This window comes from Stegastes partitus, unplaced genomic scaffold, assembly GCF_000690725.1.
Source record: "Stegastes partitus isolate 25-593 unplaced genomic scaffold, Stegastes_partitus-1.0.2 Scaffold298, whole genome shotgun sequence".
NCBI lineage: Eukaryota > Metazoa > Chordata > Actinopteri > Pomacentridae > Stegastes > Stegastes partitus.
Genome location: NW_007578029.1, coordinates 369,764 through 380,236, shown reverse-complemented (window position 1 = coordinate 380,236; position 10,473 = coordinate 369,764). Strand labels below are relative to the sequence as shown.

At 44.7% G+C, this 10,473-nt stretch overlaps 1 protein-coding gene across 1 annotated transcript in view; it reads right to left on the bottom strand.

The window, feature by feature from the left end:
• Positions 1-2,384: 2,384 nt before the first annotated feature.
• The window catches only part of nbeal1 (neurobeachin-like 1), a 50,346-nt gene continuing 42,257 nt past the window's right edge, over positions 2,385-10,473 (bottom strand). Inside the window, exons 46-55 of the mRNA XM_008283140.1 lie at positions 10,321-10,437; positions 10,081-10,170; positions 9,792-9,901; positions 9,440-9,612; positions 9,187-9,281; positions 7,871-7,987; positions 7,072-7,233; positions 6,586-6,734; positions 6,003-6,138; positions 2,385-4,959 (exon numbers count right to left, since the gene is read on the bottom strand). Coding sequence (XP_008281362.1) covers positions 4,855-4,959; positions 6,003-6,138; positions 6,586-6,734; positions 7,072-7,233; positions 7,871-7,987; positions 9,187-9,281; positions 9,440-9,612; positions 9,792-9,901; positions 10,081-10,170; positions 10,321-10,437 — 1,254 coding nt within the window. The 3' untranslated portion in view covers positions 2,385-4,854. The remainder of the gene's footprint in view (positions 4,960-6,002; positions 6,139-6,585; positions 6,735-7,071; positions 7,234-7,870; positions 7,988-9,186; positions 9,282-9,439; positions 9,613-9,791; positions 9,902-10,080; positions 10,171-10,320; positions 10,438-10,473) is intronic.

Sequence of the window (10,473 nt, the reverse complement as noted above, 5' to 3'; positions counted from 1 at the left end):
GAACCCGTGAAGAGGATCCCAGACGGTTTCAGGCAAGGAACCGAACCCGTGAAGTCGATCCCCAACGGTTTTAGACAGGGAACGGAACCCGCGGTGTCAGCCTCTGACCTCAGAATAGTAGCAGAGCCTTTGAAGTCAATGCCAGCGGGTTTCAGGCAGGGAACCGAACCCGTCCACTCCATCCCTGATGGTTTCAGACAGGGAACTGAAAACGTGAAGTGGATCCCAGCCGGTTTCAGACAGGGAACCGAACCCGCTCTTACGATCCAAGAGGGCTTTAGACAGGGAACAGAACCGTCCTCCTCCAGATTCGAACAACAGACAGTGGCGTGTAAGGGGGAGATCATCAATGGAAACTGCTATGAGTTCAACCCCACACCACTGGCCTTCCAGGATGCACAGGTCAGACCTTCTACCATTTCAGCAATACCTAATAAAGATGGCTTTGCTTTAAAGAACTGCCAAGACAGATTTTTGTTGTGTTTATGCCTCTATAAATCACCACAACCAATTTTTCTGTACCATTTGTTGCTCTACAGGAACGGTGTAGAGCTCTTGCCCCAAATGCTGAGCTTGCATCTGTAACCAGTGTTGATCTGCATTCCCGACTGGTTTCTCTGGTGACCAAGGGTGGCGAGAGCCATCCTGTGTTGACCTGGCTGGGAGCCACCATCAAGGCAAGTTCATTCGTCAACTGCCCAGATTTTCAGCGAGGGAGACAGTATGCCTCTCTGAAAACATGCACTGCTGAAGCAGCTGTGAAAACCTCTTATTAGACACTTTCTCCTCAAAAACATCTTGGAAAGTGACTCCACAGTAATATTAGAATACTACAACCATGTTTTAGGAATCTCATCTCACTATTTTAATTCAAGTGCTTACTAAGTGTGACGCCAACAGTCTGATCCTGTACTTTGGCACTGAATGGAGGCCAAGGAGAGTCTTGTCAGATATGTTATCAACAGGACAGATAGTGTTACTCTTACCTTGGTGAAGCATTGACCCTCGAACTCTGGTTGAAAATGTTCCAAATGTTTGTGTCCTGTCACTAAGCGAGGCCACGATATAAAAAATGGAAAGTAGTTGAACGGCCTTTGACTTTTAGAGCTAGAAAAACAAACAACTTTAAATCTACACGAGTTTCAAAAGACATTTAGTTCGTATTGGGCCAGAAAAAGACTGAAACGTTATTTGTTCACTGGAAGAAGAAGCCTGGTTTGAGTTACCTGATTTTACTTGTGTCTATTCGATGCCACTTTAGGTCGACTCCACTACATTTCAGAGGGAAAGTTTCAAATGTTTACTCTTAATCTGACAGCTGTCTCAACGCTACTGCTCCAACAATCTGCATTTAAGAGTTTAACTTCAGATACGGAGCATAAGTGTGATTTCAACTTCAGCACAACATCTAAATAACGACTCCCCCACTGTGTATGCTAACGTGGATTAACCATGAAAGGGCTGTTTAAGCTGATGCGTGTGCGTGTTTTTGACATGCTGTATGTGTGCTGCACACCTCAGAACCAGCAGGCGTCGTGGGTGGACGGGTCACAGTGGAGCTACAGCGACTGGATGCCGGGTCACCCTAACGTTCACACTGACAAACCTGTCTGTGTGGAGATGTTCAAGATAGGTAAGAACTGCACTCATACATTACAGATACAACACGCAGGGAAACAAAACAGCACAAGATCATCATCATAGACACTCTTGTTCAGTATTACAGGAGTCTTTTGACTTTGCACAGCTTTGCTTTAATACCTCCCTTTCAGAAAATACAGAAGGACATGATAGTAAAAGTGCTGTGTGTTTGAATAACCCAGATAAAACTAATCTAATCTACTGTTTGTGCCACCCTGGTCATTAAAGTGGTCTATTTATCGCTTGAGCTGGTTTAATAAACTACATAGCAGTGTCGGTTTACCTTCATTTTCACATTTATTGTCTTAATCTCTCAGTTACGTAAATGTGCCATAAAGTAAATATTAATTAAAGGTTTATGATCGGAGAAGTCCAGATCACTGTTCGGCTACGTCGTAGAAAGCTGATAAGAGATTTAAAAAAAAAAAAAAAGATATTGCATTCAAGTAATCTTTGCCCTGCGTCTTTAATAAATCTGCCCCTACCCACTTTTGCAGATGAGAGCTGGTGGACTGCCGCCGACTGTGAACTGAAGAGAGCCTCCATCTGCTCGTATCAGATCACTGCATGAAAACCACAAAGAGACACAACATGAGAGGAAAGCCTTCTAGATGTTTCTCACTTTCATAACTTTGGGCGTCTTACCGCACCATCTGCTTCTGTGTGTGAATAAAACTACATATCTGCATGTTTCTGTGTCCTTTTGTGCATTCGTACAGAACAGATGAGCAACAAATTCACGGTTAAATTTAAAGACAAGACTTTAATGATCATTTTCCACTTGTGTATACAAAGCAGTTTGTACAGATTAGGGAGCCGAGTTAAAACAATTTGTTACAATTTAGTACCTGGAAAGTGCAAAAGTACATTTCAAAGACGCTGAAATAAAAATCATGCTGTACATTATATACCGTATTCATAAATAATCACAGATATACACACATCCATTTTGGTGACAGTCACAGAGAATGTAGCTAAGACACAAAATAGTACTTTTTGATTTTTTTTCTTTGAAGTCCTACGTTCTTGGTTCCCGTCAAAACTGTGGAGGTTTAACTGGTGGAATGCTGCTTTCGTTTGATTTACGCTAAGGTCGGGAGACAGTAAGCCGAGAGGAATCTAGCTCTACGTTAACACCACGCTGGGATAAAGGCACTCCGTTTGTTGCAGTCGTGGAACAACTCAAACAGTGGTCTTTTGTCTGTATGACAAATGTGGATGAATGAAAAAGAACAAAAAAAAAACTGCATTGACAAAACACTGTATGCACCTTTCACAGAAATCTCTTAGAGAAGGACACAGATTGGTCTTTGCGCGCCAACTTGCTGTGACTTTTAAATAAATCAAAAATACAAAATCAGGGAGAAACAAAGAAAGAGACAACCGTTAGAGCAACCCTGTGTCCAACGCCGAACCCACGGTCGAACTAAAACAATCACAGAATCGGAGACATCAATGTGGATGATGAAGTCAAATATTTGGCAATACAAAACAAAACCCCATGCGTCACTGGCATGTCCTCACACTCGCTCACACACACACAGGTATGGTGCAAAAATATGAATCACTCAGTTTCACCCACAGCATCTTCCTGCTGTGGCGTTGGTGTGACTCTCGTATTACAGAGTAAAGAAATCCCATTCACGCACGCACACGGGAACAACACAACTCCAACCGAAGCAAGGCAACGCTCTCGATGCCCCGTAAAAGAACAACTCCTCTGAAATCAGTCACTTCACAAAGAGCAGGGAGGAGGATGAGATGTAAAACACAACAGAGGAGGATGGTTTGAAGCTATGATGGGAGCTAAAGGCCTTCGGGGGCAGAACGAGGGAGTCAGGGTACATTTACTGTCCCAGTTAAGCTATAGGAAGACTGGAGATAAGAGGGCTGGCTGAGCGGTCTACGCGGGACAGGAAGAAAGCACCGACAGGCGCACGATGAAGGAGCTGTATTGCTGTTAACACTGACATCTCATAAAGCCCTTGAGGATTTCTTCTTTCTCCTTCTTTTACAGGTGCCTGAACAGTCAAAAGAGTTTCAAACGTGCCACACTGGCGTCCGTATTCAAGAGACAATGTGTGATTAAAAAACTGCTACCTTTCCTCATAAATAAACACGGATTCAAGTAACTTAAACACATTCAATGAAGCATGGAGAGACTTTAAAGTTGCGTTTTTTCTGTGATAAATCTTCACATGGAAGCTTGTCGGGTTTGAGAATGTAGTGTTTTACATGTAGTGTAGTGATTTATTGTTTTATTTTTTACAAAACTAGATCTTAAACGATGTGCTAACATTAAAACATTAAAGACAGATGCTATCTTCGTTTGTGTTTCGGACGTTTCTCTACCAAAACAAGTCGGCTATATCCAAATACAAAAATTCACACAACTCCGCCATTCTCACGGTTTCCTAGCTAATCTCAAAACGAACCAAACTGCCATGCATATGAACAGACTCCAGGTTGCTGGGCACATGCATTAATTCCTCAAAAAAAACAAAAACAACACAAAAACTGAAAACACACATTTAAAAAAAAAAAAAACATGACAACAAACACGCACGCGCTCACATATAAAAACGCATAGAAAAGGCAGAGAGTTTGGTCTTGTGAGTGGTGGAGCCGTCTTACTGCATAAGGCTGCTGGGTGGCAGCTTTGAGGCAACCATGACAAGTCTCGGCCTACAGAGCACAGGCCCGCCTGTCTGCACCGAAGGCAAACTAAGGGGGACAAAAAGGCCACTTTAAACGATATTTTCAGATCGCGCATGGCAATACGCTGCACATGCGCTCACACACACACAGGAGAGCAGTTATTTGACCGATCCCATCAAATCGGGCGTGGTGTGATGTAAAAACGAGGACTGGCCGAGGGATGAGGAGGGAAGCCGTGTTTAGGGGCGGTGGGTGATGGTGTGGTTTTGCTCGGGCCGATGCTACTCCTGCTTTGGAACCAGAGCGCCAGCGCCGTACAGTCGGTTCAAAGCAGGAATACGCACCCGGAAAACACACACGTGCAGACTTGGTGATGCTTTTGCACCTCAAACCCACGACCCACCACCTGCTAAACCGTGGAAAGATGAAGGAGGAACTGAACGGAGTTCCTCAGGATGACCAGATAAAAAATGAGGCAACCTGTTTGGTGGCGGACAGACATGGAGGTGAACTGGGAATGTGGGATGAGCTCGGAGGGGACGGTTTAGGGATGGGTCAGTGGTGGTCGTGCTGGGTGTTGTACACTGTCTCCCCCGAGGAGATCTGAGTCAGTCTCTTGCTGGAGCCCCACAGCTTCCGTGTGATCTGGCCCGAACGCATCTGGGAAGAGTGCAGGAAGAGGAGGAGGAAGTAGGAAGTAGGACGGAGGGAGGGAGGGAGGGAGGGGGGGAGAGTGGGGGAAAGAAAAGCGTGAAGTCAAAGGAAACAAAAGGAGAGGAGGGGAAAAAGGAGGAGGGATATGATTCATGAGTGATTGATTAGTTCATTGGAGCTTGATTGACCTGTGAGGCAATAAAGGAAAAAAAATAAAAATAAAAGTTTGATTCACTTTGGCGTGAGTCAATCTGAACAAAAAAAAAAGAAAGATGAAAAGCAGGAAGGTGCGGCGATTCAGATCAAACTATTCAGAGGGAGACTGCCTGTATCAAACTCCTACGTCTGCACTAACACGCTATTTACATTATCAAAACAACAACGTCTATCTTGGCGCAGGATTATTAGTTAGTGTTATTAGATTGTAGCTACACTGGTAATATGGCTTGAGTTTGCAGAAGCGTTAATTAGTGTTAAGTTTGTTTCACAGCATATTTGTTACAGTTTGGAGAGCACACTCAAACACGAAGCATAATAACACTTCAGGTAAACAGCATCGGATGGAGTTCTTCCTAAGTCGACGGCCAAATCAAGTCAGATATTGCACGGATGCCAAATGTTTTTGAAAAAGCCTAATGAGGTAAGCACAAAGAGTCGTTTTCGTATCACAGTTGTGGTTCTGTGCTGAAGGAATGTGTTAAATCGGTGTGGCTCAGATGTCAGTGTGTGTGTGTTTGATAAGGGAGGAGTGAAGCCAAATGATTGACTGTGGGCGACAACCATCCCTGAGACGGAGAGGCGACGTGGGCGATGTGCGCGGCGGGTTTCGTGTGAGGGTGCGAGTGTCGGATCTACAGCAACGGAAGGGGAGGGAGGATCTAGAGCTGCTAGGGTTTATGGGAGCTGGAGGTGGGGCTGAACACCAGCTGGTCGCGCTGGTGCAGCAGGCGGGTTGGCGAGCGAGCTCGAAGCGGGGCCAGCAGCGGGGAAGCCATGAGCGGCGATCCCTCAAGGCTCTGAGCGATGTAGTTCCGCAGCGAGTTCTTTACCTCCGCCGGCTTGCCCACGCCCACGATGATCAGCTTGCCGTCCTGCAGGCCCACCAGCACGTGGCTCTGGTCCTTGGTGACCGAGACGCAGCGAACCGGCACCCGCATGGCCATAGGCTCGGCACACAGAGACAGGCTGCGCGGGAGAAACAAGGCAACGGTTAATGAGACCGAAATCCCCAAGATGCACTCAGATTTGATGTTAAAGGGAGCTTATTATATGTCCAAGGCCAGTTTTGAACATAAACCCACAAAACATGAGCGAAAACCATCCCCTTGTTTCTTTCTTTTCTCCACAAAACAGAAAACGTGACTCTAAGCCCATCGTGATTTCACAATAGGATAAACTTTGGCTCCTCCTCGTCTGATTTTCTCGTAGCTACTAATTGAACAAAAGAGACACAGAGAGAGGGCCTGACCAGATGTATTACATAGATGGTGAAAGAAATGAATAATCTGTGGAGCATTTTGAGCTGAAACCTAAAATACACATTCTGGGGGCTGAGAGGTAGAAACTTTAAGATAATGACAGTTGTAAAAAGCAAGTCCACTGACGTCTAAAAACAGACATGTGGTAGTTTACCTGTAAAGGTCACGGATGGACAGGTATCCCTGCTCGCTGCCGATGACGACGTACTCCCCTGAAACACACATATCTGTCACCTGCTCCTTCAGAGGCTCACTGCACAGGTGCTTCCCATTGACAGAGTATAAGTGCAGGGCATTTTTATCCTGAGAAGAGGAGGGAAAAAAAAAAGGTGAGATCACAGTGTAGTTCACATATTGGTGCATGTTTACGGAAGTTTACATAACTTGTGAGATAACACAAAAAATGGTTGAAAGCGTGTAGCGTTGGTCCAGCCAGCAACAGAAAGCGTAGTTGCTTTTGAACTGGACACTTTCTGGAAACTCCACAAAAGAAAAAAGTGTTGCATCTTATGGACATTTTCCCTTCACACAACTCTGATCCACTTATTTCCACGTGCATTCAGAAAAAGTGAGATTCAGTCGTCTTATTCAGAGTCTCCCTTCTTTTCATGCAGCGTCTGTGTGAAAGCCGTGGAGGCACCTTGAGTGTTGCTTTGCCCTCCAGGCAGGTGTGAACCAGCAGGTGGCCCTCCCAGGACACGGCCAGGTGGAGGATGGACAGCGGCAGGGAGCTGTCGCACGGCGGTCGCAAACAGCGCATGTACTGACCCCGACGCACCGTGTGGATGATCACCGTCCCGTCCTGCAGCACCGAGAGAGGACACGCAGTTAATAACACACACAGGGCTGCATTAGTCGACACTCTGAGGTTGGTCATTAACAAAGACTCACAGTAATCGAACACATTTTTCTGTTGGGAAATTGAAGATCAAACAATATCCATATATGTGTTCGTAACAAAGAAAAATCAATAACTCATCTGCGTGAAAAATTAAACACATTTTCAATAAAAAAGGAAGCTCAGCCTGCATGAAAGGCTACATACCCAGGTTGTGTTGTACAAGCTGGAATAATCAGACAATAACTATGAGCTTACAGTGCCCACTTGAAGCTGAAGCCACTTTATAGTTCGAAAAATTCAGTGAGTACAGGATGAAATCCCAAATAACCAAAGCGACAGAGCTCTCTGCCTTCAAAGACCTGCACAACACAAATCCTCTGACCTTCAGTCTGAACCCCATTTTCCAGCTCATTACCTCAGCATGTGATTTGAATAGTTCTTCAATAACACACATTGTCCGACCACCAGCGCGGCACCGTAATCTTTATTATTCTCAGACTTAAAATCTATATTTATCGACCGATTCACATCAATGGACGGGATGACAAGAAAACCAGCAGTGGATTCCGATCGGCAGCAGTCTGGTTTGTGCTCTTACCCGCGATCCGGAAACAGCCATGTCCAGCTCGGTGCTGATACTGACGCTGACCACCTCGTCCGTGTGTCCGTACAACACCTGGATTGGTTTGGGATAGAGACCAACAGGAGCTCCGCCCTGCAGGGAAGAACAAACGAACCAAACACAATGGATCACATCACCTGACACAGAGACGGGGTCACAGCTGGATCAGTGAAGCTGGAGCGACCCTTGTATTAACTGGTTATCTGTATTAAAGTACACAGACTGTAGGTATCAACATGCAATGAGCTTCTATGGTAAGTAAAGCCCACTAATGAATACTGGACATTTATTTTTATTACCACTGTAACAATGGAAAATGTGCTGAATGTCTAATTTATTGTCATGATGAAGTCTTAGCAGACAGACAGCTCATTTCCTCAGACTCCAGAGAGCTGGGCAGATTATTCTGTCCACCCTCCCGGCTGACTCATTCAAAGACATCTCTTAGAAAAACCTATTACGCACTTCTGCAGTTGTGAATCTTTTCATCTACACAGATAATTGTGTTCCTACATGATTTTTAAAGTAAGTTATTGAGACAGTTGTTCCAGATGTGTAGGTTATCATAAATCACTCTTATCCTCTGTCATATGTCACTACTATTGCAAACCTGCCACTGCCGACATCTTTAGAAACCCTCCCCTGAGTCAAGTATTAGAAGTAATTTTAGACCTGAGCTGCTATTTTTATCTGAGATGTTAGAAATCATACTCTCATCACAACTGACTGCTTTATGAATGGAACTGAAGCTGCTCTGGTTAAAGTCTGACCTGCTGCTCGCCTCAGGTGTGGGTCTTAATGACTCCACACAAGTCATCATAATCACTCCTCTTAGCTCAGGAAATGACATTGATAATTTTATACCTGGTTTAAGCCCATAATCCCAGCACACTATAAAAGTGGCCTAAAATCTCAGAGCAGCTTTAGTTTGTGTTTCAGGTGAGATAGATCTCTCAGGTCAGATCCTTTCCTTCCTTCTTGGACTTAGAAAAGAATACTTAAGCATCCATCACCTCCAGACATGATTACTGTAACAGTTTATTCTGGTGTCAATAAAAGAAGCATTCATCAGCTTCAAATAATCCATAATACTGCTACTTTAACTGTTGTCCTTTTAGAAGTGACCACAATGCTCCAATTCTTGCTGGCCTTCACTGGATACCAGTTAGTTTTGGAATTGATTGAAACATTTTTTTAGATTGTTTCTATGAATTTTAACAACATTTGGATCCAAATTGAGATTAAATATAACAACAGCTTTGCAAAATAGGTAATAAAGTTTGTGTCCTGACCTGCTGCAGAACCTGCCACACCATGCAGGTTGTATCTCTGGAGCCAGAGATCAGGTGGATGCCACAGTGGTCTGTTGACAAGCAGGTCACAATGTCTGAAGGAGAGATAAACATAAATACATACACGTACACAAAGAGACAAGTCTGAACAATGTCTTCTGTTTTACCATATAAACATACAGACGATAGAACAACTGCTGTGCTTATTTACAGGAACTGGATCTAGCGAGTCCAGATGCAGACTTTTCTTTACCCATGTGTCGGATGTGCTGTCCCACAGTTTTGCCCTTGACCAGCGAGGTGACCCGGAGGCTGTTGTCCCAGTGGCCGCCGCTGAAGAGCAGCTTCCCGTCATGGGAGACCACAAACAGTCCTGCTGTGACCTCCACACCGGGGGCGAAGGGTCCTGACAGGAAACGCTGGGTTCTGGGTGAACATGGGGAGAGGAAGGCAGAGGGGGCAGAAGGGAAAGAAGGTGAGAGAGTTCAGGGTGAATTTACAGGACATAAAATGGTGCTAAATGCAGCATAACATCATATTGCCGGTGAGTTAATATGCTGTAAACGTGCTGCATTTTCATATGTACTGTGGTGCAGCGTTCTCACTTGGTGTTGGACACTGTTGGGTCCTTGATGAAGGTGAAGTAGTTGGAGATGTTCTTGTTGTAAGGCAGCCACCCATGAGTCCCGACCAGACAGTTCTGACTCACTGTTACCTGGAGACAGAACACAAACAACAAAGGCATCACCGTCTAACGCCTTGTTCTTTTTCCTTCTCATTTTTTCTGGAATTCTACTTTAACAACAAGGCAAGAGAAAACTTTGTGGTGATAAAAATATTATATTAGTGTTATTGAAACAAAAATGAGCAATACAGAATCAAACTGAGGCTCACCATGGTGTCAGGGCTCCCCTGAGTGATGAAGGAATGGGACTGATTCTTTGGCACCACAGCTTTAACCAGCGGCACGTTGTCACTGATGCCCTGAAACACGACAGGCGGGGAGATATTTTCATGAAGAATTCAAGGTAACTGATGATGATTATTCCTGATCTGTGTTGTGTTTTAGTTTACAGCATTTGACAGGTAGAGAGGATATTTCCCTTTTATTGGTGAGTAAATTAGAGATCAAACCTCAACAAAGAAGGACTTGAGATCGCTGAGGTGTTCGAACATGTTGAGAGGACACGAGTCCAGCTGAGCCTTCCTCCTCTCCACTTCCTCCTGAGACAGGCGCACTGGGTGGGGCTCCTGAACAGAGACACACAAGTTTAAATAAAACTCATC